The following is a 27,877-nucleotide window of genomic DNA, read 5'->3' on the forward strand; positions in this document are numbered from 1 at the left end:
TTTGCACTGGCTCTGCCCTTTCCGCGCGATGCAATTGGAAGCGGAGCCAAAGCTGCAGCCTGCTCCCGGCCTGGGCACCCGCCTCTGTCCGCCACGGCTTCACGGCTCGCGTGCAGTTATAGAGTAGAATCACAGAATGGGTTGGGGTGGAAGGGACCTTTAAAGGCCATGTAGTCCAAAACCCCCTGTCCTGGGCAGGGCCACCTCCTCCCAGCCCAGGTTGCTCCCAGCCCCGTCCAACCCGGCCTTGAGCACCTCCAGGGATGGGGCAGCCACAGCTTCTCGGGGCACCCTGCCCCAGGGGTTCACCGCCCTCAGAGTGAAAAATTTCTTCCTACTATCTACTCTAAATCTCCCCTCTTTCAGTGGCAAACCTTTCCCCCTGGTCCCACGGCTCCCCTCCCTGACCCAGAGTCCCTCCCCAGCTCTGGGGGCACTGGAAGGGGCTCTGAGGTCTCCCCGGAGCCTTCTCTTCTCCAGGCTGACCCCCCCCCACCTCTCCCAGCCTGTCCTCCCAGCAGAGGGGCTCCAGCCCTCCCAGCATCTCCGGGGCCTCCTCCGGCCCCGCTCCAACAGCTCCGTGTCCTTCTGCTGTGGGGACCGCCCGAGCCGGAGGCAGCACTGCGGGGGGGTCTCCCCAGGGCAGAGGGGCAGCATCCCCTCCTTGGACCTGCTGGCCACACTCCTGATGCAGCCCGGGATACGGTTGGCCTCCTGGGCTGCAATCGCACATATTATCTATATGTTTATATGTAAAACTTACCAATATATAGCTTTTATAATTTATATATTTAATATATATTTTAATATACTTTTTATAGAATATTTTATTTAATGTACTAATATAGCCACCCGGGATGGCAGCATCTCGGCAGTTCTAAAGTTCATCAATAGATGGTGGTAGAAGCGTTATCATCACAGAGCCACTGAGTTTCCAGTCCCGCGTTGAACCGCCGCTCAGAAATGGCAGCGCTGGGCAGCAGCGGGAGCTTGCCCGTGCCCTGCCGCCGCGGGCTGGTGGTCCTCGCCCGGCTTTTGGGTGGGGGATGACCATCTTCTTGGAGAAAAGTGCAAATGGTTATATTTTCCTGAGGCCAATACAACATGAGGACGACAGCATCCTTTCAAAAAGAGAATGACTCGCTGCTGATGGTGCTCCACGCAGCCCGTCGGCCCGGCAGGGAGAGCCGGCGCAAAGGGGCCACGGGGTCACCTCTCCCTTTGCCCCCGCAGATTACAAAGTGGGATGAACCTGCAGATTTGCTTCGTGAACGACAGCGGCAGCGACAAGGACAGCGATGCCGACGACAGCAAGACAGAAACCAGCCTGGACACGCCGTTGTCACCCATGGTAGGTCCAAGAACCCATCCCCCAGAGGCTCTGGAGCATGGAAACCATGAAGCCATCCATAATGGAAGCTGATAAAGAGCTGATCCTATTAAAACAGCAACGCTAAACCCCAGAGCAGCATCTTCAGCCGTCAATAAAAGAACTGCGAGATGCTGAGGGGCACACAGCAGATTGCCTCTAGCTTACACAGAGCTGCTGTAGAGCAGATGCCTTCATGTGAAGGTGTTCCTCCTTCCTTCCTTCCTCCCTTTCTTTTTGGCTCTGATAATTATCAGGGCAGTAATGGCTGTGACGCGGTATCAGCTCCCGCCAGCTTTCCTCTCCTCTCTTTTCCTTTGTGAATATAGCACCGCGGCCCCAGAGGTTTTCCTCCAGCTTAACCAGTCCATCCCTTCAACACCTATTGATCTGGTTGGCTCCTCTTTCCAGTTGAAGTGCTCGAGTTGCTATTAATAGTCAAGGGGGGGCTACCTGGGAATTACTCTGATTTTTTAATGTTAATCTTGCGGATTGAAGTGGAAAAAAAAAAATCTGTGCTCTTCACTTTTTCTGTAGAAATGATACTTCATGTAAGTGTACAAAAATACGTTAAGCTGACAGCAGACTTCTTTGCTGTGGCACAGTTGGGGCGACGGGGCTGTAACGGCTGCGTGTCTGCTTCCCTAGAGCAAGCAGAGCTCGTCCTACTCCGACAGAGACACGACGGAGGAAGAGTCAGAGTCCCTCGATGACATGGACTTCCTCACCAGGCAAAAGAAACTCCAAGCCGAAGCCAAAATGGCCTTGGCTATGGCAAAGCCCATGGCCAAAATGCAGGTCGAGGTGGAAAAGCAGAACAGGAAGAAATCGCCGGTAGCGGATCTTGTAAGTGGGGGCCGTGGGACGGCACGGGGAGGTAACACCAGCTGGTTTGCTGTTTGCTTTTGCTTGTCAAGATATGTACAGCAGCCAGCAGTCCTTGCTCACCGTGCTTCTAGGCATGCAGAGGAGCAGTGGAGCTAGGGACAGTTGGTCAGGAGTTGAAGGGTTGACTTGGGTTGTGTTATCGGGGCAGGGAATGAGATGATGAAGTGTGAAGGTTGTTACTGCCTTGAGGTTGGCATGATGCTGTTCATCCTCTAAGGTGTAGTCTGCTCATCCCGTCCCATCCCGTCCCATCCCATCCCGTCCCATCCCATCCCGTCCCATCCCATCCCGTCCCATCCCATCCCATCCCATCCCATCCCATCCCATCCCATCCCAAACTGGAGCACTCCTGCCTTGGTACAATGCTGCTCGCCATAGTCCTCGCCTCCCCTTGAGTCATTCTGTGCCTGATGCTGGTAGATCTGAAGACCTGGGTCAAATGTTGTGGAGATGTTTCAGCTGGTTTTGGTACTCCGTGCCATCCTTGATGCAGTCTTGTGAGAGGGGGATGTCTGCAACGCAAACTGCCACAGAAAACAGTACAAAATTGAACATTTCTTTTCAGCTGCCACATATGCCTCATATAAGCGAATGCCTGATGAAGAGAAGTTTAAAACCCACCGATCTAAGAGACATGACTATCGGGCAGCTACAAGTGATAGTCAATGATCTCCACTCACAGATAGAAAGTAAGTGATACTTGTTTAATTATTCTTCTGTATGTCTCGTTTAATTAAGAACAGTTCTCCAGGATACACGTAGGAGTGTTGATAAATGTATAATAATATGAATTTAAGGAAGAAGCACACCGCAGAAGTTGGAGATGGAGTCCTTTCCAGATTTGGCTCTTTCAGCCTTTTTCTTTCCTTTTTCTCAGTTTCTCCTAGAGCCCTTGTGCTCGGCTCCGTAAGAGGGGAGGGTTGTAGCGCTGTGCCAGCACCTAACGCCCCACTTGTAACTCAAAATCCGGTCGGCTAAAAATAGGCTCAGGAAGTCTGCCTGGCCTGGAAGCTCCTGCCGTTTGAGGCTCTACGGCCGCACCTTCACGTGTAGCTATGCCACAGCGTCAAAAACGGTCCCCCACCACCTCACCTTTACTCTCTCCGAAAGATCCAGGGTTTTCTTCCCCCGAGGGATCTCCGTCTTCCGAGTAATTAATTAATTAATTAATTAACCGGTTTGGGGTAGGCTTCTCTGGTGCCTGTAGGTCAAAAAGAAGGTTGGTTGGGGGCTGCTGTGCTGCTCCTTCCCTACCCGTGGTGGTTAGTTGGCATCCCTACTGGAAGCAGCCCTGCTGAGGATGCAGAGCTGCGCCGGTGAGTCGTCATTTGTTGCTTTGTGCTGCAAAGGCAAAAAAAAAAAAAACAAAAAAAACCAAAAAACCACAACAACCCAATGCTCATTAATTAACCTCACTTTAGAAAGCACCGAAGTATGGGAGCGTGAGTGCTAACGTGGTTAACGCCCAGCTTGCTTCCCAAACTGGAGAGGCGATAAACCAGTGTAGCTGTGTTTGAGCAGTCTGAGGGGGGGCTTAGAGTTTATCCTAGAAAACACCTTCGGGGAGGTCCCTCCTGGTTCTCCACACACGTAACGCAGTGGGGAAGGACGATGTACGGGGTCCCAGCCCGGGGTTCCCCGGGACATCACAACTCACCGCCTTTCTCCCCGGCACCAGGCTTGAACGAGGAGCTGGTGCAGCTGCTGCTCATTCGGGACGAGCTGCACACGGAGCAGGACGCCATGCTGGTGGACATCGAGGACCTGACCAGGTGAAGGAGGTTCCTTGGGGTGTTTCTCTCTCCTCGCAGGTCCCAGCTCCCCGTCGGCAGCGCGTAGGAGTTTTCTTTTAGCAGAATTTCAGTACTAAAGCTTTTGCCATCAAAGGTAAGGGCTGAGCGGGACGCTGCTCTCTCCTCCAAAACAAGAAATCGAAGCACTTGGGTTCTGGAGACCGTCAGCGGTGTTCAGGAGCTCCCCAAACACAGGTGTTGGTGCATGCTCTGGAACTGGCGTTTCCCTTTCCGCAGCCTGAAAAGAGCCTGGGAGGGAGCGATGCCGCAAACTCCCAGTGCATCCAAGGAAAATCCCAGCTCACCCACTGGGCTGAGCTGCAGCCGGTCTGCCTCCGCCGTCAGGAGGACTTGACCCACGGGGGAATTTCTGAGTCTCTTAAATATTAACGTTCGGTAGCCGATAAAACAGGAAGCCTCGCAGAACGTAGGCAGTTTCCCGAAGGGCTCCATCTCCTGGGCAGCGAGGCTGAAGAGGCATTTTCCTTCGAGATACCCAGCGACGCGCTGCAGAGACACCAAGAAGCGTTGAAAGCCAAAAAAGATGACGCTGGTCGTTGTCAGCGCGCGAAGGCTGCCGTTTCAGAACTGAAGCCTGAAGCTTGCAAAATATACAGCCGAAATTTGCTCCTATTTTAAAACGTCGTGGTGCCGCGGAGCGGCCGGTTGAGATTTGATGGCGCTCTGCCTGGGAAAAAGTTTCCGCCGGCTGGGGTGGCCTTGAGGGATTTGGGAAGAAGTCCTTGTGCTGCCCAGGAGATGGTGGCCCCAGGGACAAGCAGGCGGGTTGTCACTTCTGGGTCTTGTGGGACACCGGCGTTGCTTCCCTTAACGAAGAGCAAGTGATGAAAGGTGGGGATTTGGGATGGGGGTGGAGCTGGGTCAGTAGCTGAATGCCAACGCCACCACGCAGCTGTTTATCCTTCTGTGCTTCGGGAAGCGCTTTGCTTCCTCGGTGCAGTTAATGGCATTTTAGTAAACGAAATGGTCGGGATGAGGGGGGCTTTGGTGCGTGACGGGGGACACCGGCTGTCCCCATCCCGGCGTTGTTTGGGGTCATCCCTGCAGGAAGGGAGGACACGCTCCCTGCTGGCCCTAACCCGCTCGGGAGGAGGGGTTCCTCTCCCCTTCGCCCACCTCCTGATGCCCTCCCGCCGGGAAGGAGCCCGGGCAGAGAGCGCACATCCCTTGCCCGGTGCTCGGTTGGGTTTTTTTCCGGGGGGGAAAATGTTATTTTTGGTCGGGGGCCAGCGGGGGCGGGTGCCGCCTCGGCACAGCCCTGCTGCGGGCTGCGCGTCCTCCTCCCCTCGGCGCAGCGACTGACGCGGCTTCTTTCCTCTTCCCCCCCCTCTCTCCCTCCCCAGACACGCCGAAAGTCAGCAGAAGCACATGGCAGAGAAGATGCCGGCAAAATGAACCCCGGAGCCCCGGGAGCAGAGCTCGAGCGAGACTTCATTTTGCTTCTGTGTGTGTCCAAGCGCTGATGTCCGCGGTGGCGCGCGAGAAAAAGCAGTGTTAGTCATTGACCATGTCTGAAGCTTTATGTCCGGTGATTGGCCTCTGCTTCTTAATTTATTTTAATTTTTTTACTCGTGCCACTAAATATCAGGCATTTTAATAATAATATTATTACAAAAAATGTACAGTACTTATAACATTATAAATCATGGGTGAGAAGAGAGGGTAGTTTAACTTTATTTTTGTTTGTTTAGAGATTTTCAGTTGAACGATATTTTACCATTGACTACTTTTTTATTCTTCACTGTAGTTTTAAAATAAAGAGACTGTACTTGACGGTGCTATACAAGTCAAAAACAAAAAAAATACATGCCTGCCTCGTAGTGAAGTTGTAGCTTTCAGTAATATGTATATTTTAATCAGTTTTCAACATTTTGTGAATGTTGACTACCTGACATTCATTTTTAGATGTGCTATTAACATTCGGTTGGATTCAGAGAGTTACCTTGAAAGTTTTATGTATAAATATGTAAAATAAAAATTTAAAAAATTGTTTCATATGATACGTCTTTTTGTTGCCTAGTGGTTGACTTTGGTGATGCACCAGTAATGTATTCCTCCAACTTAAATGTGCAATTCCCGATTCGTCATCACCAGAAAGAGCCTTTTTTTTTTTTTTTTTTGCCGATCACATGAAATTATGGAGAGAAGACAGGATTTTTGTAGAGTTATTTATTTGTAAGTTCGTAATGTATGTATGACATGGACTTCAGAGATTCTCCTATAATAACATTCACTGGGCCCTAATATTGTGACTATTGTTAGAATCAGCAGGCACATACCGTACATGTTTGGGTTTTTTTAATATTTTATTGTCTGGGCTAAAATATTTAAATGACTCACCAATGTCAGAAATAAAAAAAACAAAAAATCTATGTTAAAAATCTAAGCAGCATATTAAATGTATTATATATGGTAATTCCTCACCTCTCTGCCTTTGGGCTGAGTGCTGGATGTGTCCTCCTCTGCGCGTAGCGGAGGAGGGACATGGGCAGACTAATAGGTTTGTCTCCATCCCTCATTTATTTGATTGAATGCCGAAACAGCTCGGCCATCCCCTTCCTAAGGCTGCCCGGCCGGAGCCGGGAGCAGACGGGCATTTCACCCCCCACCGGCTTTTTACATTTTAATTCTTTTTTTTTCCTCGGGGGGCAAATCCATCTTTAGCGAAGGGTCTGGCTAATGTCTTATTCAGGGTGTTTGCAGAAAAGCGTGAGCTGCATTCAAATTTCATCCCCCCCGCCAAGAATGTATTTTATAAAATGACTTCTTTTTTTTTATTCCCCCCCCCCCCCCCCCCAACACACACCTCTTTTTTGCAGAAAGTGGAGGTTCTGGAAGCGCCAGCCCTCGGCGGGCTTTGGGGGGGCTGAGAGGAGGGGGGGGTTGGTGGTGATGATTTAATTTAAGGTTGGTTTTTTCTTTCCTGGGGGCTTTCCAATGGACGGTCCCTTGTCCCGCAGCCCCCGTGGGGGGCCACATCCCATGTCCCTGCCGGGCAGCGTCCCCAAGCAGGGAGCTGTGCCTGTCCCCCCCCCTTTTGCAGGAAGATGCTGGGATGGGTTAGGCTGGAGAGCCCTCGCCTGCAGACCAGGGACCATGTAAAAACTCCTCTTATTTTGCTTTTTTTTGGAATCTATGCAGAAAGAAAATATATATCTTGGGGGTGTTGGTTTCCCTGTAGCTCTCGGTTAGCGTGATGCTGTTGCCCGTGTGTGGGGAGACCTGCGGGGTTTTATATTTCTGCTCTAAAATGCCGGTTTTTGCAGTGCTCTGAGGTGCTGGTGCCTCCATCAGGAGCGGCTGTTGGGGTATGGGGGAGGAGGTGCTTGCTGCTGGATTTAAAGGATGGGCAGCAAAAAGCTCCAAATACAAAAAGTTTGCTCACGGCTTTAAAAAAAAAAAATAAAAAATAATAAAAAAAATAATTTAAAAAAAAAAAAACAAAAACAAACAAGAAAGCCCCCGGGAGCTCCCAGGGAACCCCGTGGCCTCCCCAACCGCCCCCAGTATCGCCCACAGCATCGCCCCTGGCATCAGCCCCGCCAGGGTCCAGCTTGTGGGGCACGGGGGTGAGGCAGCCCGGGCAGGCTGGTGTTTCGTTCCCTTGCTAAGTGCCTTTAACTTGCTGAAGAGAACTAGTTATTCCGGACACCTACCGATGGTTTTTTTCCCCCCTTTCATCCTTAGGGGGTTGTTGGTTTTATTTGTTTGGGTTTTGTTGTTGTTTTGGGGTGTTGTGGTTTTTTTTTTTTAAGAAAAAGCGTGTTTCTGGGTAACTGCATCTCCTTGGCTCCGTGTCCCATGTACCGAGGTGTCGTGCTGGTGTGTATGATGGCAATGCTGTGGAATTAATGGATTAAATGACATTTTTAAAAGAGAAAGGTGTTGCGTGGTTTCTGAGCTGCTGCTACCGCCCTGTCGCCGGCAATATGTATTTTGTCACCTATTTCTTTCTGGGTAGCGGTACTTTTTGAGTACTCCTGGATCCTTCAGGGTGGCTTTTTAGTTCTTCCTCCCCTTTTGCCCACCGAAAATAAACCATCTCACGTGGGATGCCGAACTTGGCAGTGCTTTCCTTCTGCAGGCTGCCCGCAGCTCACTGTGTGCGAGGGGAAAAGTACCTCCCGAGACTAGAAGCCACCAAAAATACCTGATGCAGTCAGCGAAAACCCCTACCCGCCCTGCAGCCGCACCGGGGGCGATGGGAACGGGGGTCCCACGAGCTCCCCGCGTCACCCAGCCTGCCACCCTCCCTGCACCAGCCACACTTGGCTGCAGCTAATTCTGTATACGCACGGGGAATAGCTGCTCCTCGCTGCGTGGGGGATTTGGGGGAGCCCCTTGAGGAGAATTTGGGGGGTTTGTTCCGCCTTGCCTTTTTTTCTTTTTTTTTTTTTTTTTCTTTTTTTTGGACATTTTTCTTCCACGAATGGGCCAACCGCATCCTGGGCTGCATCCGAAGTGTGGCCAGCGGGTCAAAGCAGGGGGTTCTGCCCCTCTGCTCCACTCTCGTGAGACCCCACCTGGAGTACTGCATCCAGCTCTGGAGGCCCCAACAGAAGAAGGACACGGACCTGCTGGAGAGTGTCTAGAGGAGAGCCACGAGGATGATCCGAGGGCTGGAGCACCTCTCCTATGAGGAGAGGCTGAGAGAGTTGGGGCTGTTGAGCCTGGAGAAGAGAAGGCTCCGGGGAGATCTTATTGCGGCCTTCCAGTCCCTAAAGGGACCTACAGGAGAGCTGGGGAAGGGCTTTTTACTGGGGCATGTAGCGATAGGACGAGGGGGAATGGCTTTAAACTGGAAGAGGGCAGGGTCAGATTGAACATTAGGAAGAAGTTTCTCACTGTGAGGGTGGTGAGGCACTGGCACAGGTTGCCCAGAGAGGTTGTTGAGGCCCCATCCCTGGAGGTGTTCAAGGCCAGGCTGGACGTGGCCTTGGGCAACCTGGGCTGGTGGGAGGTGTCCCTGCCCAGGGCAAGGGGGTTGGAACATGATGATCTTCAAGGTCCTTTCCAACCTAAACCATTCTGTGATGCTATGATTTACACGGTTCCACTTGAGACTCCCGGTATCAGTACTGTAACCCCGGAGCCGAATTCCCCAAAGGATGCTAAGAGGGCTCTCAGTCAGAAGGCTGCTTTTGAGGCAGTGGGGGGGCGGTGAGCTCAGCAGGGACAGTAATAAGCAGCTTCTGTTATGACAGCAGCCGCTGTTCCACCCTGAGGACCGGGATTCAGCACCCAACCATCGGGTGCCTGAAGCAGTGCCCATGCCCGGTACCCCCTCGCCCATAATAGTGGGTGGAAAAAAACTGTGTTTGTTTGGAGAATCATTTAATCGCAGGGTTGGAAGGGACCTTAAAGGCCATCCAGTGCCACCCCTGCCCTGGGCAGGGACACCTCCCCCCAGCCCAGGTTGCTCCCAGCCCCGTCCAACCCGGCCTTGAACACCCCCAGGGATGGGGCAGCCACAGCTTCTCGGGGCACCCTGCCCCAGGGGCTCACCGCCCCCACAGGAGAGAATTTCTTCCTGATATCTCATCTCAATCTCCCCTCTTTCAGTGTCAAACCGTTCCCCCTGGTCCCACGGCTCCCCTCCCTGATCCAGAGGCCCTCCCCAGCTCCCCTGGAGCCCCTTTAGGCACTGGAAGGGGCTGAGGTCTCCCCGGAGCCTTCTCTTCTCCAGGCTGACCCCCCCCACCTCTCCCAGCTTGTCCTCCCAGCAGAGGGGCTCCAGCCCTCCCAGCAGCTCCTCCTCTGGCCCCGCTCCAACAGCTCCATGCCTCACCACCCTCGCAGTCAAGAATTTCTTCCTTATATCTCATCTAAATGTCCCCTCTTCCAGTTTGAAGCCATTCCCCCTCATCCTATCACTACATCAAAAATGAAAAAAAAAAAAAAAAAAAAAAACATGAAAAACATTAAAATGACTGAAAAGCCGAAGGAAAGCGCAGGGGTACGTTGGCCGGGCGGTGGGACGGGCAAACATCCACCAGCGTTACCTGCTGCCTGGGGAGATGCTGCTTCCAGAGATCGGTGAGCCCCCAGCAGCACACATGTATATAACACAGAACGGGGGCAAAAATGTAAAAGGCGGCTGCAGAGCTGATAAACACCTGCAGATGTGGTTGTCTCCTCTGGCTGGCGGGCACGGCACAGCACCGGGCTCCGGTGCCGGTATCACGGGAGGGCAGCCGCACTCACTGCCCACACACATCACCCATGGCCGGTCCTCACCCCGGGGGGACCCAGGCACTGCCGTGCCTTACCGGCCAGCGGGGCAAGGGACGTGCAGCTTGGAAACAATTTTGGAGGTTGTTTTTTTCAGCTGTTGAAACATTTTGTTTGTTTTTTGTTTTTTGCATGCTGCCTGGGTAGCTGGGCAGGAAAGGACCTTGGGCCATGTCCTGTCCCCATCGCGCTCCCCTCCGACACCCCTTTCCCCAGCCATACCTGCCCACCCAGGGAAGATTCGGCTTGCTTTCCCTTGCCTGCCTCCAGCTGGTCTCACACCATAATGTTTCTTAATTTTTTTAAGTCATCTCTTGGTCCTAAACTCACCTGTGCTTGAAAAGCGTGAAATGTTACACTAAAAAAAAAAAGAAAAAAAATCATTCTCATGTCTGAGATAATGTCCCGCTGACGTTAAATCAGCGCTTGGGAATAGAGATGTGCTTTATGAGCCACACACTTCCTCTCAAACAAACCTTGCGGCTTGGGTTCCCCTTTTATTTTCTTCTCCCGTTTTTTTTTTTTTGTGACACCCCCCCCTCCCCCCATGCCCTGCTCGCCGCAGAGAAGCAGTGCTCACAGTGCTCAGGGTGCATGCTGTGCATCATCTCGCTGTGCTCGGGATGTGCTGCGCATCGTCTCTCCGTGCTCGGGGTGTGCTGCGCATCATCTCTCCGTGCTCGGGGTACATGCTGCGCATCATCTTGCAGAGCTCAGGGTGTGCTGCGCATCGTCTCGCCAGGCACGCGGAGACTGTGGGCATGTAAAACCACGGCGGAGCATACACACGGCGTTTTCTTATTTGATCCTTTAAAGGCCAGGCACTAACCAACTTAGGAGAATTGTCATGTGTGGCTTCAGACAAGAAGGGTCGGGGTGGTGGGACACAACCCCGTGCTTGCTGCCTGCAAGCTCCCTGCTCCCAGCACGTTCCCGGTTGTTTGCAATGCTGCCAGGGAAGGCGATTAGCACGAAGGAGCTAGTTTTTACCTCTTCAAAGCAAAAAGCTTCCTTGCGCAGCCCCGAGGGAGGCTCAGCCTCGCAGAGGGCATCCCCAAGGAAAAGCCATCGGGGGGGGCTTACGGTCCGCAATCGCTTCCCTGCAGAAGCTTACGCCTGCTCCCGGGGAGTTTCTCTTCCTTCTTATTGTAAAGCAAAGCGAAACCCATGTGTGCAGGACCCTTCGTCTTCCAGCTGCTGCCCCAGAGGTGACCGGGGACATCCTGCACGCCGTGCAGGGCCACCGGCAGCGAAGCCACCGAGTGCTTTGGCAGCAAGTACCAAGTCTTGGGCTAAAGCGGCTTTCCTCGGTCACTCGGTAGGATTAGCCCTTTCCTCTTCACTTATATCAACCATCAGCTCCTTCTTAGCGGTGAAATATTATTTCTAAAAGTCTCCTGACTGTGGAGGGGAACAAAAGGATGGTTGCAAAATAAGTGATCCTCGTTCTCAGTGGTGCAAAAGGCCCTGACCCATCACAGCTTCTTCTAGTCCATCGCTGCACAGAATCACAGAATCACAGGATGATCAGGGTTGGAAGGGCCCTCTGGAGCTCCCCCAGTGCCACCCCCCGCCACAGCAGGGGCACCTCCAGCAGTGGCACAGGACACATCCAGGCGGGTTTGGAATGGCTCCAGAGTGGGAGACACCCCCCCTCTGGGCAGCTGTGCCAGTGCTCTGCCACCCCCACAGGAGAGAAGTCCCTCCTCAGGTTCAGATGGATCTTCCTGTGCTCCAGTTTGTGCCTGTTCCCTCTTGTCCTGTCACTGGGCACCACTGAAAAAATATTGTTCCCATCCCCCCGGCACCCTCCCTTTAAGGATTGATAAGCATCGATAAGATCCCCCCTCAGTCTTCTTTTCTCCAGACTAAAAGGCCCCAAGTCCCTCAGCCTTTCCTCATCAGAAAGATGCTCCAGTCCCCTCATCACCTCCGTAGCCCTTTGCTGGACCCTCTCCAGCAGTTCCCTGTCTTTCTTGACCCGGGGAGCCCCGAACTGGACACAGTGCTCCAGATGCGGCCCCACCAGGGCAGGGTAAAGGAAGAGGATAACCTCGACCTACTGGCCACACTTCTCTCGATGCCCCCCAGGAAGCTATTGGCCTTGTTGGCCAGCAGGGCACATTGCTGGCTCGTGGGCATCCTGCCTCCAGCAGGTCAACCCTTAACCTGCACCGGTGGGGGAGGTTATTCCTCCCTCGGTGCAGGACCCTACACTTGCCCTCGTTGAACTTCATTGGGTTCCTCTCTGCCCAACTCTCCAGCCTGGCCAGGTCTCGCTGGATGGCGGCACAGCCTTCTGGTGTGTCAGCCACTCCTCCCAGCTTTGTGTCACCAGCTCTGTCCCCTCATCCAGGTCGTTGATGTATGTGTTGAACAAGACTGCACCCAGTACTGACCCCTGGGGAACACCACTCGTTACAGCCCTCCAACTGGACTCTGCCCCCCCAACTAGACCCCACAAATCCTAGACTTCGAGTATTTGATGCCATATCAGGATACTGGCTCGACTGCCGATGGAGCGACTGCCATGAAAGACTGGCAGCAGAGCCTGGCCACCGCGCCGGTCACCAGCGTAGCCACCTACCCCACGGCTTCCTAACGACAGCACGCTTGGGGAAGAAACATGCCTTCAAAAGAGAAGTGAAATAGCTACGGCTGTATGAAAAAAGGGAATTGCAGGGTTTCGCGTGGATCTCCTGAGCTGACAGCCTGCGGGCAGCAGCCGTTTCCAGGCAGCTGGCTCAGCACTCCTCCGCTGCCCTGCAGTGAAACTGCCGGCAGAGCTGTGGGAGGAGGAATTTTCCCAGGTGTTGGCCTCAGCCCACCGTGGAGGTAGGGCTGACATCCCCGGACAAGCACTGGTGTGGAAAATTCCCATCGGACATTCAGGGAGTTTTGCCAGAGTAACCAGCACCCATGGCTGCAGTCAAGGCTGCAGGAGACTGACCCCCGCAGGGCAAGGATGAGAGTTGGTGAGGGACTTTGCAAAGCTCCAGAACCACCTGGAGATTTATTTGTAGGAGTGGGGAAGGGATCCGCACCACTGTGCCAGACCTACACCTTCCTGCTGCCTTGGAACATGAGGTCTGAGCTGAAAAGGGACACCAGCCCCCATGTCCGCGCACAGGTCAAGAGCCTGCAGCAGATGTTTTGGGTTGGAAGACGTGCCTAGAGGTTGTGCAATCATATTTGGGGTGCCTTTGAGTTCAACGTTGCACCGGCAGCCCGCAGCTTAGCACAGCCCACTTGGAAACGGTTTGGGTCTCCTGTAAAGCCCTTGCATGGCCGGCAGCTGGAGGTAGCCATGAGCTAAAACGAAGCCTCGGGGCTCTGGGTGCCTTCGCCAAGGGAAGGACAGCACCTGGAGGCGCCACGGGCCCCATCCACCCAGCAAACACGGGGTTTCTTCTTCCTCAGGCTTGAATTTGTCAACACTCAGCTCCATCTTGGGGAAACAAGACTGACCATCACAGTTCACAGTGCCCAACACACATGCTCTCAAGACATCCCGTTTAATTCTCCGTACTCGATGCAAAATATGAAATTGTCAATTTTTTTTCTAATCAAAAATCCCTGGGGACAGCTGAATACTCCTTTATAACACTACTATGTATTTTCTTCTCTCCATACTACGTGTCCCACACGCTAGCAGTAACGGGCTGGTTGGTGAGCTGGGGCTGCGCTGGTGCTGGGACGCGCAGAGCAGTCAGTGCTGCCTTGGTCTGGGAGGAAATGATGAGGGGATTGGGGCATCTTTCTGATGAGGAAAGGCTGAGGGACCTGGGGCTTTTTAGTCTAGAAAAAAAGAAGACTGAGGGGGGATCTTATCAATGCTTATCAATCCTTAAAGGGAGGGTGCCAGGGGGATGGGAACGATATTTTTTCAGTGGTGCCCAACGACAGGACAAGAGGGAACGGGCACAAACTTGAGCACAGGAAGTTCCATCTGAACCTACGGAGGGACTTCTCTCCTGTGCGGGCGGCAGAGCACTGGCACAGCTGCCCAGAGAGGGGGGGGAGTCTCCCCCTCTGGAGCCATTCCAAACCCGCCTGGAGGTGTCCTGTGCCACTGCTGGAGGTGCCCCTGCTGTGGCGGGGGGTGGCACTGGGGGAGCTCCAGAGGGCCCTTCCAACCCTCACCAGTCTGGGATTCTGTGAAAATACCCAACTTGAAAGTACCAGCTCTTCTGCCGGTCCTTGCCCAGCCTTGCAGCACCCGGTTGCCACCGCTCCTCCCTGTCCAAGCCCCCTTCTTCCCGGCAGCTGCTGTACCTTATACCTCAGCTGTGACCCTGTCCCCAGCACACCAATTTCCCTCCGCAGCATATCTTTAGGGTGACGTCCGAGCCCAGCCCCAGAGCCTCCCCGCCATGGGACACAGGGCTGTCCCACACCTACGTACTCAGCAAGTTTCTTTACGAGCAGCAGCTTCCTCTTCCAGCACAGGAGGACCCAGATGTCAGCCGGCACATCTCAAGCGATGAGCCCAGCTGCGGTTGGGTGGCTGACCTTGCCCTGGAGATCCCAACGGCTCCACAAAGGCGTAAACAGCAGCTTCTTCAGGTTAGCTGCAAATCGTTGCTCCCTGCCAGTAAGGGCTTCGTAGCACACATTGCCCAGCCAGCTGTGCATATGAGGGGACACACGAGCACCGGTGAGAGATAACTGATGTTCAAATATGAGACGACCTCAAGGGAAGTATTATCCAGTATGTGTGAGCATAGCTCACGGCTCTCCAAATCCCTCTTTCTAAGTTCCTCCCTGGTGTGGGGTGCCACAGCTGCTGCTCCTCCTGGTTCTCAGGGGAGAGGGCTCTGTGTGCCACTCTGCCTCAGCGCCCTCGTTAACGGGGCTGCGATAAATGAAGCCTCATCGCTGCTGAGATGAAGCCAAACACAACCAGGGAAACCTCCCCGGGGCAGCACTTGCTCCTCAACTTGCGGTGAAGCAGCAGATCCTCACGAAGGGCTCTCAGTGACACGTGTCAGGGTGCCAGACATCCCCGTCCCCATCCCCATCCCCATCAACATCCCATCCACAGCTGGTTCCTGCACACCCGCCCGTGACAACAGGCACCAACCACAGCACAACCACTGCAGCACCCATGTCCCCGTATGACCCCCAGGTGCTCATCACGGAGCTCCACGGTGGAGCCAGAACCACTGTGCTCACCCCAGCCCATGGAAATGAGGGATTATTCGGCCTAACAGGACAGTACAGCCCAACCTACCCCACGGCTGTCCCTGGGGCTTTATTTTTGGCTTTCTCTTCACATGGCCAAAACACAGCTCTCCACGCTCACTGGCAGCCGTGGGCCAACGTGCACAGGTTCCCGGGACCCGACGGGGAGTCTGCTCCTCTCAGCAATCACACGAGCTTCGGGAAAAGAGCTGGAAATAGCTTATATATAATTATACAGCTTCAAACCGTTGGAACATGGCATTTCTTTCATGCTCAAATCAAACCCAATCCAGAAATTTCTATTTTGATTATTTTAAGGTGAAATCCGAATTTGCGATGCTGACATTAAAAAAAAAAAAAAAAAAAAATCCCAAATTAAATCTCTTAAGTGTCAATTGTGGGACCCAGATATTTGGCTGTTGCTCACTGGCGGTTGGCAGAGCTACAGCCACGGCCCATCCTCACACACAGCACATCCGCCGCGGGAGGCACCGAGCGTGCAAAGGCTAACGCCGAACTCGCTACCCTCAGCTTTCCTTTGCCGATGTTGAAGCATGCAGCCAGATGTGTTAGCCCACCGAAGAGTCCCTCATTCGTATTTAGTGGAAACCAGCTGAAGAAAAACAGCCCTCAAGCCCTGCGGGGCTTCAGTCACCCAGGCTGTGTCCAGCCGGCTCCCCAAACCCGCAGTGGATTAAAGCTGTGCTCGGAGAGGCGCACATCCCAACTGGTGGCAGTTAAATCATAGAATCATAGAATCATAGAATGGTTTAGGTTGGAAGGGACCTTGAAGATCATCGAGTACCAACCCCCCTGCTATAAGCAGGGACACCTCCCACTACACCAGGTTGCCCACGGCCACGGCCATCCTGGCCTTGAACACCTCCAGGGATGGGGCCTCAACAACCTCTCTGGGCAACCTGGGCCAGTGCCTCACCACCCTCACAGTGAAAAACTTCTTCCTAATGTTCAATCTGACCCTGCCCTCTTCCAGTTTAAAGCCATTCCCCCTCGTCCTATCACTACATGCCCCAGTAAAAAGCCCTTCCCCAGCTCTCCTGTAGGCCCCCTTTAGGGACTGGAAGGCCGCAAGAAGATCTCCCCGGAGCCTTCTCTTCTCCAGGCTCAACAGCCCCAACTCTTTCAGCCTGTCCTCGTAGGAGAGGTGCTCCAGCCCTTGGATCACCCTCGTGGCTCTCCTCTGGACACGCTCCAGCAGGTCCATGTCCTTCTTCTGTTGGGGCCTCCAGAGCTGGATGCAGTACTGCAGGTGGGGTCTCACGAGAGTGGAGCAGAGGGGCAGAATCCCCTCCTTTGACCCGCTGGCCACACTTCTGCTGATGGAGCCCAGGATATGGTTGACCTTTTGGGCTGCGATCGCACACTGCTGGCTCATGGTGAGCTTCTCGTCAATCAGCAGCCCCAGGTCCTTCTCCTCAGGGCTGCTCTCCAGCCATTCCCTGCCCAGCCTGGATTTGTGCTTGGCATTGCCCCAACCCAGATGTAGGACCTTGCACTTGGCCTTGTTGAACTGCATGAGGTTGGCTTGGGCCCACCTCTGCAGCCTGTCCAGGTCCCTCTGGATGGCATCCCTCCCCTTCAGCGTGTCTACCTCGCCAAACAGCTTGGTGTCGTTGGCAAACTTGCTGAGGGTGCACTCGACCCCACTGTCCATGTCACCAACAAGGATGTTGAGCAGTACAGGCCCCAGTACTGACCCCTGAAGAACACCACTCGTCACTGCTCTCCACTTGGACATCGAGCCGTTGACCGCAACATTTTGAGTGTGACCAGCCAGCCAGTTCTTTATGAAATGAAAAAGCTTTTTCTGTGATGGCTTTTCCATGGCGTTTGTAAGGATTCAAACCTGTTTAATGCATCCCAGCCTCTCTGTACGGGCACGGCAAAGCCCCGCTTCCCTGTGCGGCGGGAGAGCTGCCGCCCCGTGCCCTTGAACCCCTGATCCATGTGCTTTTGCAGTCCTTCCCCTTTCCTTTCCGAGGAGGAGGCAAGCTATAATTTGATATCAGAGCAACTGCTGCAAATATCTTTAAGGTACTCATTCATGATGATTTTAAGAGCCGAAGGCTGCTTTGCTTGCGAGGTGGTCGCCTTCCCCACAGATTTATCAAATGGAGCAAGAAAATTAGTCTGTGTACTTCCATAGTGTTTCTTCAGGAATCACTGCTCACACAGAGCATCATTTGTCCTGAGAACCTACAAGCACGCATGAGCTGGGTGCTCTTTTTTCCTCAAGTAACTTGGACAAAAAGCCTCTAGTTTCCAGTATGTGTTACCAGCAGAGCCTGCCCTTATCCGACCTCCTGGGACTTAATCTCTGGGATCAGCTAAAATATGAATAATCATTGGCCTAATGAGGAGTATAAGTATTCAACCTATTTGTGGTAGGGAAAACTGGAAGTCAAACGGCACTTGCTCACACGTGCCATCCGTACCTTACGCTCTATTCACATGTGGAGTCTTTGCTCCCGCAAGAACACCGGCGGCTCCGGTCCCTCCTAGTGACCTTTGCAGGGTCCAGGATGTCCCTGCCTGTCCCTGCAGCACATGCTGCCTGCGCCTGGCAGACAAAATACCACCCTGCGATGCCCCAAGTGCTGGGTTTTGCCCACGGAGAGACTGCATTTTCTTCTACTAATCGTTTTAGTGGAAACAACTGGTCCCTTTCCCACCTTTCCCACAGAGCCCTAAGGGCTATAATCTCCTTTCAGTCAGGCCTTCGTTTCACTGGGGCTGCATTTTTCCTTTTTTATGCTCACCAAGGTATATAAAAAAAATAAATTAAATATGTCCCTATATAGAAACTCTCTGCCAGGGGAGCGCTCGACCCAGAGGAGCGGAGTGGGGATCCAGCGATGCGCTCCCTCCCTCCCGTACGGCACATCGCAGCGTGCTTCGCCCCGGTGCAAAATCCTGGGCAGAGCATTCCCCGGGGGGGGTCAGTCGCTTGAATATCTCCCACCAAATAAGTGTTCTTGGGACTGGAGCTCGGTTCCCTCTCTCATCGGGGAATGCTCTGCACATGAATCACGGCAGCAGCTCTGCGGGTATCCCCACGCACTCGAGACTCTGACCTGTGCATCTCAGTAAGTGTTCTCGGGTATTGAATCATCAGCTGGCTCAGCACCAAAAGCATGGACACTTTCCCCATCCCGCTCCTTCAGGACGGGGCGAAGGGTTGAATCCATCATTAATGTGATTCAGACCATCACGTTGCGCCAAAGAAATGCAAAAAAAACCATTGCGCGGATGCATCTCCCGATCAACTAATATCAACGCTCTTTTTTTTTTCCCCAGGTGCAAGACCACTGCCAGGCGAGACGGCAAACACAAAACCAGCAAGAAGAGAGCAAAACTACAGTCACCCCTTTCCCCACCGCAGCCGTCCCCCCCGCCTGCCCCTCAGCTCAGAGCCGCAGCATTTGAGCCCGCGAGAGCTTTTGCACCCGCAGACAGGAGATAAAAGGGATGGATGAAAGAACAGGGGGAAAAAAAAAAAAAAAAAAAAAAGCACCCGGAGATGAGAAATCCTGCAGTGACAAAAACAGAAAGCGAGAGTGAAAGAGGGACCGCTGAAAGTGCTGGCAGCGCTGTGCTCAGCAGAGCCCAGCGCTCCCGCCCCGCACACGAAACCACTGGCACCACTAGCACCAGTCCCATTACTCACCCGGGTGTTTTCAGGGCTGGGGCGGCACCGAAGAAAAGGAGACGAAGGAAGATCTCGTGGGGTTCCTGGTGTCCCACGGTGACCACTGCTCTGATGGAGGGATCAGGGGGTGAACGCCGTGCCCCAGCCCATGGTGGCCACCCCTCCCTGCCCCTCCGCACTGCAGCACCATCCAGCCCCGTGAACATCCTCACAGGAGCTTTTTATTTCTATTAATGTCATAAATCTTTAAAACAAACCCCACAGGGTTGACGGAGAGGTCTACCCGCATCACCGACCCTGTTTCTGCGGGTAAGGGCTCCTGGAGCATCCCCACATCTCTTATTTTCTGTAAAGCATCACGACCGAAGTACAGCGATCCCTTAAGAGTGACAATGCTGAGATTGGGGTTAATGTTCCTTTAACAGAAAGCTTTGCAGTTAACCTTGCAGCCAAAACAGCTGGCTGACGATGGGGGAAAAAAAAATCAGGTCCTAGATTCAATTGAAAGAGATGCTGAGAAAAATTGGGAATAAGAAAGCATAACTCTTGTCTTATCTCAGGCATACATTGACTCAGAAAAAACCCTTCCTTTCCCCCATGTTCCGCGATGCTCTTCCAACAATCCTCCCCTTTCAGTGTGAGAAGTTACCTGCTCAAAACATAACCATTCCAAATACCTGTGAGCTTTTTAGGGAGCTACGGTGGGGTCACCACCCGCTCCATGCCTTTCCTTCCTGGGCTTGTTCATTGGCATGCGGATTCGAGCTTTGGAGCGGAGCCTGCAAATAACACCCGCTGGATTTGGGGGTCCCCAGTCCGGCTGGCCACCTAAGGACACAGAGCTGCTAGGCTGCCACCTGAAAGCCGTCGGCCAGAGACCGTCAGTGAAGAGCAGAGATGCTGCGGTACGCGGCAGGGTCCCGGGGAAAACCGCACAAACTCTGGAAGAGAGAAGAGCCAGGAGACGCAGGTGATTAACGCCCAGGAGCTTATGGGTTTGGGCACTCTGACTGCGGGTTCAGGAAAGCCACTCTGACTCAGAAATAACATTTAATTCTGTGACTTTAGCTTTCAAATCAATGAAACTCCAGCAGACGCTCAGGGTTACGTATTTCAGGGGATTCCTCAATGAATAAGCACCGACAGCCAAAAAAACACCAGGCAAGTTTCACGTCTTTGCTTTCCCGTTTGACGGAGCCATCGGCTCCCGACACAAATCAGAAGCAACGCTTCTGGCAGTGAGGCTATTTTGGTGAGATATCTGACCCTGGATCTCCCGAAAAAATTATCCAGGAGCAAAAAAAATGATCCATGATCAACCCTCCATATATTCTGAGAGCGGTATATAGTATAAAAAATAGGTTTATTTACTGAAGCATCCAGAAATCTTATTCCACGCAACATTTTGCAGTTCTTTTTATGTAGCAACTATCCACAATTAACTGTCAGCCTAGCTGTGATATAATCATACTGCAGCTTTAATTTATATATATATATAATTCTTGCATGATTTTATATATATATAATTCTTGCGTAATTATATATAATTATAATTACGGGCAATAGGACTCTCCTACAAATAACACATCTCTTCCCATTGAAGATGTGCTACAAGCTGCTACATGACCTTCACAAAGGGTTCGGGAGGTGACCTGCTAACGAAGAAAATTCACATAATTGGACGGGTTAGAGGAGAAGTAACACCACGCAACGGAAGACCCACTTAGGAAATAACCCTCACCCCCCATTTCACCGCAGCGCACAGCTGATGAGGGAGAGGACAGGGCGTGATGGCTCTTCGTACGTAGCTTCGTGGCTCTTCATAGGTCGCTGACTCCGAGATCAAGGTGGTCTTCGTTTAGCTCGGACTTTGCGAGCAACCATGAGGACAAAAATGAGACTGCTTTTCGTAAGAGGGGAGAGGAGGCAAGCCAAGACCGAAACAAAAGGTTAGCGCCCCAGCGCCCCGTGTCAGCGCGCAGTTCCAGGAACCTCCCGGTTTTTTAGAACAGCGTGGCTGGAGAAGATCCTATTTGTCATCGCTCGCATATACAGTCCTCAAAACCAAACTGAGCTGAGGGGGTTGGGGGTTTTGGTTTTTTTTTTAATTGGGTTTCTTTATTATTATTGTTTTTCCTTTCTTTTTCAAATAGGATTTTTAAGTATTGCTTTGGTTGAGCGCAGCATAGCCAAGAGCGGAGTTTCATCCAGTTTTGACTACAATAATGTTACCGGTTTATAGCCAGACCCAGAATGGTTCTTATTTTTCTCTGGAGGTTAATTTCAGCAAGAGCAATTTATGGTTGAAATAAAGCCAGTGGAATTACATTTTCTCGTGTAAACTCATACATCTTCTAACAGTTTTAATAGACTATAGTATGCAATTACCACACTCTATCTCTAAATGCGTACATGATATACCCCGATCTTTGTTGCTTTAATAACAAAAGCATCACTCCACCGGTCTAATCCTTCTTTTGCCTGATGAGATGGGTACCTGAGCTCAGGACACGCTATGCAATAAAAAGGACACGGATTCTTCAGTTTCAAAAGAACTTGCCGGTCGCTTTCGGATGCTGCTGACATAGAAAATATTATTAAATCTGACTCGCCAAAATAATATTAATGTTAGATGTTAGGCTGTATATAATCACAAAGGAACATCAAAGCCCAGCCCAGAGGTCTGTAATTATTCCCGAATCAAAATAAAAAGTGCTTTACGCAAGGGTACGCTTGCACTGTCCCTGGCCGAAACATAAGTGCAGCCAGGCAGAGAATACAGATGTGGTACAAATCGGGCAAAAGGAGCAGAAAATGGCCAAGCTCAACTCACCACCCATCCAAATCAGTACAACCCCTGTGTTCAGCATCTGCCCCAGTGACCCTCACCACAACACACACGGGATTGCTGCTCCAGGGGGGAGATTTGAGTCTGCAGAGTGGGATTACAAGTGATGGAGCTTCAACAGGTCTCTGGATTTATCACCTCTGACCCTGCAGCAGGTGTACGAGGATCTTCAGCAGCGCGGCATGGCGAGGACTTCAGTTTCACACGAAATCAGGAAAATAAATGAGTGGTGACAACGGTATCATTCGGGCATGGTTCTTTACAGATAATTGAGAAAAACCTTCCCATTTCTAAAACAGCAAATGTAACAACTTTCAATTATTTCTTCTTCTACCAGGAAAAAATATACGCGCCGCTATTAGGATATATTCCATTTTATCGGCAAATTAAACCCACCCCATGTTTCAGTAATATATTCTCTAACCGTTGGGCCGAGGGAGCATTGACCAAGAATTTCTGCTTTGGGGAGCACCTGTGCCACACCAGGATGTTCCTCGCAAATTACCTGTGAGACATATATCATGAAAGAAACCATATGAAGAAAGCAAAATATAGCTCAAGGTTTTGCATAAAAGGGAATCAGGAGTGTCCTACATGTATGGCTGTCCTACTTGCGTAGCCTGTATATGTCAGTCCCCCATGGCTGGGGGCTGCTGGGGGGACCTTTGGAGGTGAAGTTCTCCAGGAAGATGCTCTTGCCACCCCAACCAGCTTTCCACAGCCCGTGTTGGACATCCTCTAGCCTCAATTTTTCCCCCATCTCACTGCCTCGGGTCACAAAGAAATCCCTCCAGGAGCTGGGACTCAGCAGCAGGAAGGAAAGTCCTCTCTCCTGTCCCATGAGACCATTGAGAAGTGGCACCTCCAAGCACAGCTTCCCTTGAGATAATTGTTCTCTGCACAATGCCCATTGAATAGCAGCTGCGTTCAAAGACCTCTGAAGGTATTTGAGCTAAATATCCCTCCTTTCAGACAAAGAACCCTAACTAATATCCCAGTACATGCCTAAGGGCAGCACAGGAGTGCCATAAACCAGAAGCTGTTGTCCAAGTTGTGCACCAGTGCCCCTCTTGAAGAGAAACCTCACGCCCTGCTGCTGGGGGCACCGCTATGACGGAGCATTGGGCAAAGAAACCTGGAAAGCCGAACCAATGCCTTTTCAAGAACACACATGTAGGCTTATGCCGAAGGTCTCTTTCACTTCTGTGTCAGAAAAAAAAAAAGTCTCCTACACAAGAGTAAAACCACAGCCCACAGCCTAATGACTAGCGCAGAAACGGAAAACACACCGTGAAATTGGAAAATTATGCAGTGCTGGTGTTCTAGCAAAGTAAGTCTCTAGACACACCACAACCTTCTTATGGGAAACAAGATGTCAATTAAAATAAAAAGAATCTGAAAATGCAATATAAAACTCTTGATTCATCCTGCTCCCTTCCGAGTCGACAGCAAAACTCCCATTGACTTCACAGCAGACCTGACGGACAGAAAAGTATTCTACAGCCTTTTGGCCGGGATAAGAACGGCCACGTGCCATATGAATTAATATTGAAATATCCGGTGATTATACCAAGCAGATCAGCAAAAAGCAAGTTTCCAGGCAGGTTTTTATGAATTTTCGTTAATAACATCTGTCATGGTTTAACCCCCGCCAGCAACTAGCACCACGCAGCCGCTCGCTCGCTCGCTCGCTCGCTCCCCCCCGCCTCAACCCCCCGTAGTAGAATAGGGAGAAGAGGAAGAAAAGGAGGGAAAAAAAACCTCATGGGCTGAGATAAAGACAGTTTAATAGAAAAGTAACCAGAAGGGAAAAAAATAGTAATAATGGTAAGAGAATATACGAAATAAAGTGATGTAACACACATTGCTCCCACCACCCGAGGAGCGGCTGCCCAGCCCATTCCAAGCAGCGCTCACGGATTCCTGCCCCCCAGCCAACCTCCATTTATGTAGTGAGCGTGACATCTGTGCTACGGAGTATTCCTTTGGCCAGCCTGCCCTGTCTGAGTTCCCTCTCAGCTTCTACGGTAAGCTTCAAAAGTCCTTCGCTTAATATAAGCATTACTTAGCTACAGGTAAAACAATACGTGTTGTCAACATTCTTCCCATACTAAATCCAAGACACCGCAGCCACTAGGAAGAAAATGAACTCTATCCCAGCTGAAACGGGGACAACATCTCACCATTTTAGTTTTTAACAAGAAAGAAAGGAAATGGAAAAGCTTATCTACGTGTCGCACGCATACTTTTAGAAATTCATGTTTTTCTCCCAGCTCGCTGCCCGCTGCGCGCGAAGCGAATATTCCCGAGAAAAGGACTTCCAGCCCCCGCCAGCTCCCAGATCTGCCCCGCAGCACCCTCGGCCAGGCTCAGCCGCCGGCAGAGACCCCCCGGAGCAGAAGCTCCGGATCGGTCCCCGGTCCCCGTCCCCCCCTCCCCTTCCCCTCCGCCCACCCGGCGGTGCCGGGATTCCCGGGGGCCGCTCTCGGGATGAGTGCTGGCAGCCCCCCGGCTGCCGGGGCTGCTGGAAAAGAAAGGAGAAGAAGGGGAACTCCCGCTCTTACTGTCCCCCATAAAAGCCGGCCCCGTCCCGCCGGTCCCAGCACCGCTCTATCCCCCTCCACCCCACCCCGGGCAGCAGGATGCAGCGGCAGCGCGGCCGCGGCGGCAGCGCGGGCAGCGGCGGCAGCGCGGCGGTGGGGGGCCGCAGGCAGCGGGGCGGCCCCCGGGCGCTGCTGCTGCCCCTCTGCCTGGCTCTGGTCCTGCCGACCCCCGCCCGGGGGCTGCCGCCGCCGCCCCCTCCCCGCCACCGCCTCGACGAGGGGCTGAGCCGCTCCCGGGAGCTGCTGGCGGCCGCCAACGCCTCCCTCCACCGGCTGAAGGTCTGCGGGGGGGCACGGGGGGGCACGGGGCTGGGGGGGAGGCGGGTTGGGGAGGGGACATGGGCAGGCGGTGATGGGACAGTGATGGAAGCCGGGAGGGCAGTGGCGGTACCCAGATGGGCGGTGATGGGACAGTGATGGAAGCCGGGAGGCAGTGGCGGTACCCAGATGGGCGGTGATGGTACTAGGCAAGAGGTGGTGGGTTGGTGAGGGTACCCAGGAGAGCAGTTGATGGGACGGTGAGGGTACCTAGCCAGGCAGTGATGGGGCAGTGGTGGTACCCAGGCAGGAGGTGATGGGATGGTGAGGGTACCCAGGAGGGCAGTGATGGGCAGTGACGGTACCTAGATGGGTAGTGAGGGTAGCCAGGTGGGCAGTGATGGGACGGTGATGGAAGCCGGGAGGGCAGCGGTGGTACCCAGGCAGGAGGTGATGGGTTGGTGAGGGTGCAGAGCCAGGCAGCGATGAGTCGCTCAGGGTACACAGGAGGGTGGATGCTCTCTACCGACTCTCTTTAAGACTCTATACCTGATCTCTGCTCTCGTGCCTCCCCTCACCAGCCCTTTTGGATGGGGATTTGCTCAGGTGCCTTTCTCAACCCTTGTTCACCCACCCCCACAGGAGCACACTCACCGCTAGTGGCACTGGCAGCACAGCAGCAGCAGCTGATTTGAGCGCTCTCATTTTTGAACACGTTTTCTCCAAGTTCACTGCAGAGCTGGCTCAGGAAATACCTGCTCCTGACTTTGCCCTTGTGTTCACATGTTGTTCCTGGTGTCGTTGGTTTGCTGCTGTAGCATCTTTCCACACTAAAGCTCCCTGTCAGTAATGCCAAGGGGACTTTTTTTTTTTTTTTTTTTTTTGGGTAAAATTCCCTGTTATTGTTGCAAGCTTCATCTCAGAGAACCGCAGAACCCCCCACCACTAAATAGGTGCATTGTTCCCACACTTGCAGTGGGTCAGTGAGCACTGTTAAATGCCTGTGCGGATGGTATTAGTTATTTTTCACTTTCTAAGAGATACTTTACATTTAAAACTATAGCGACATAAAGCTCTCAATAGATTTGATGTCTGAGAGAATAATTTAAAGTAACGGAGGCAGTGCAATTAGCAACAACATATAAACCAAATCTGTGCAAAGCCTGAGCTTATTCCCATTACACACAACCGCCACATGAATTTCAGACTTAGTCTATTTTCCAGCTTTTGTACTTAACCACAGTCTTCACACAGCCTCATTCCTAGGATTCAGCTAAGCGCAGACAGCTGTGACACACCGCTTATAATTGTGCGTATTTACATATATATACACGGTACCGTGAAGCTGAGTCAATGACCCTTTTTTATTCCCTTTTTAACGCAGGAGCTCGGCACCCTGGGATTTGAATGCACCCTTGAAGAGGTTGATCTTGAAGATATCACGAAGAATCAAATCAACACGATAAAAGCTTGTACATCTGAGGATCCAGGGGTAAAAATACATACATATATATATATATCTCCAGTTTCAGCATCATATTCTCACGCAGCAGCTGTGTAATTCACACTTCCACAAAATCACCCTGTCTCATTTCTTCTTTAATTTGCAGACTGGAAACTGTCCAGCACTGGAAAGATCTACTTTTGATACGGTAAATTGCAAGTTTCCCCAAAGAACCCCTTCTTTTGCCCGTTGTACGTTTAAAGCGTGTAACGACAGATCCCCGCACGTCCTAATAATTCTGCCTTTTGCAGAGCAAATGCCTGCAGGGCATCTACGAGGATCTGAACGCCTACAGGGCAGAGCTGAGGAACTTCAATGATCAAAAGGTGCTGGCAACTATTGATGAAATGATGAAAGTAAGTATTTCCGCCTCCTTCCTTTCTATTATTTCTGTCTTAAACCAGAGTTTTTAACCCAGTGTGTTCCATCCCGCAGTCAGTCAAATAGTGACCTCTCTTTAATCTGGTCATTCAAAAATTGCCTGTTACTGTGTTGCCTAGAAGGGACTTGTTTCTTATGAATTGTGTGTGGCACACTTGATATTTTTGCCTTGCTGATAGGGCCAACGCGTCAGGACTGGGCTGTATGGCTCCGTAACAGCCCTCCTTCTTTCACGCTGCTCCGCTCTCGCAAGGAGATGGGGTACAGGATTCGCTGCCTGTTCCTCAGAGAACTCAGAAATAGAATAAAAGATGGAGTAAAAGGGACGTAGCTCCATTTCTCTTCCAATATATAAATATAATATAATCCACCTGGTATACCGAATATGACATAGGGTGTACTGAACTTTGAGAAATATTATTAGTGAGTAGAGGGAATAAAAACTTGTTTAACAAAAGCTCATTAAAAAAAAAAAAAAAAAGTTAATCGCCTTTGGATTGACACAGCATCTCATCTCGCGATAGCCTGGAGGTTTCAGCCACTGGTGGGTGAGCTCAGTCGAAGGGGTGGCCGGACACAGCTGGCTGTAGGCTTATTATTAAAAAAGCATCTTTATTCCTAGGCAGAAAGAACCTTTGTGCGGGAATGGACATTTTTATCTCGAGGAAAGTACAGCTGGTTTACTATTACATATCAATTATAATAATAATCTATTAACTATATAACTAAATATTTCCAATTTGTCATTTATGAGAATACAGTCTCGTTTCCAAGTCTTCTCCTTTATCGCTCAGGGGGTGAAAAAAAAAAAAAAAAAAAATCTAGAGAGGTTTTTGTTTTAGCCACTTCCTGCTGATGGTTTTTAACGTCCCTACCTCTTCCCAGGCGCTGAAAACCGGCGGCGGCAGCAGCGTGCCGCAGCCCCCGGCAGGCGCGGGGCTCACCTCCTTCAAGGCGCGGATGAGGCTCTGCAGCATCCTTCACGCCTTCCGAATCCGCACGGTCACTATCAACAGGGTGATGAACTACCTGACCTCTCCGGAGAGCTCGATGTAAGCGCCCAGCCCTCCGGCGCTGCGGCTGTAAATTTGACCTAAGGATGTTCCGGAGAAAAAAATAATGGGGTC

General features: G+C 51.9%; 2 protein-coding genes across 4 annotated transcripts in view; both read left to right on the top strand.

The window, feature by feature from the left end:
- The window catches only part of SCHIP1 (schwannomin interacting protein 1), a 43,571-nt gene extending 37,035 nt beyond the window's left edge, over window positions 1-6,536 (top strand). For all 3 annotated transcript variants that reach the window (XM_082486947.1, XM_082486949.1, XM_082486948.1), the window contains exons 3-7: window positions 1,234-1,351; window positions 2,018-2,215; window positions 2,823-2,946; window positions 3,936-4,029; window positions 5,415-6,536. In XM_082486947.1, the coding sequence (XP_082343073.1) occupies window positions 1,234-1,351; window positions 2,018-2,215; window positions 2,823-2,946; window positions 3,936-4,029; window positions 5,415-5,466 (586 nt within the window). In that variant the 3' untranslated portion in view covers window positions 5,467-6,536. The remainder of the gene's footprint in view (window positions 1-1,233; window positions 1,352-2,017; window positions 2,216-2,822; window positions 2,947-3,935; window positions 4,030-5,414) is intronic.
- A 13,372-nt stretch (window positions 6,537-19,908) lies between these two features.
- Window positions 19,909-27,806, top strand: IL12A (interleukin 12A; the record flags this gene model as incomplete). The annotated part of the gene is made up of 6 exons (XM_082487201.1): window positions 19,909-20,061; window positions 24,608-24,886; window positions 26,250-26,357; window positions 26,476-26,517; window positions 26,621-26,725; window positions 27,636-27,806. The coding sequence occupies 6 exons, from the start codon at window positions 19,909-19,911 to the stop codon at window positions 27,804-27,806; spliced, it is 858 nt and encodes a 285-aa protein (XP_082343327.1).
- Window positions 27,807-27,877: the final 71 nt, after the last annotated feature.

The sequence above is a fragment of the Vanellus vanellus genome, assembly GCF_965231255.1.
Source record: "Vanellus vanellus genome assembly, chromosome: 8".
Lineage (NCBI taxonomy): Eukaryota > Metazoa > Chordata > Aves > Charadriiformes > Charadriidae > Vanellus > Vanellus vanellus.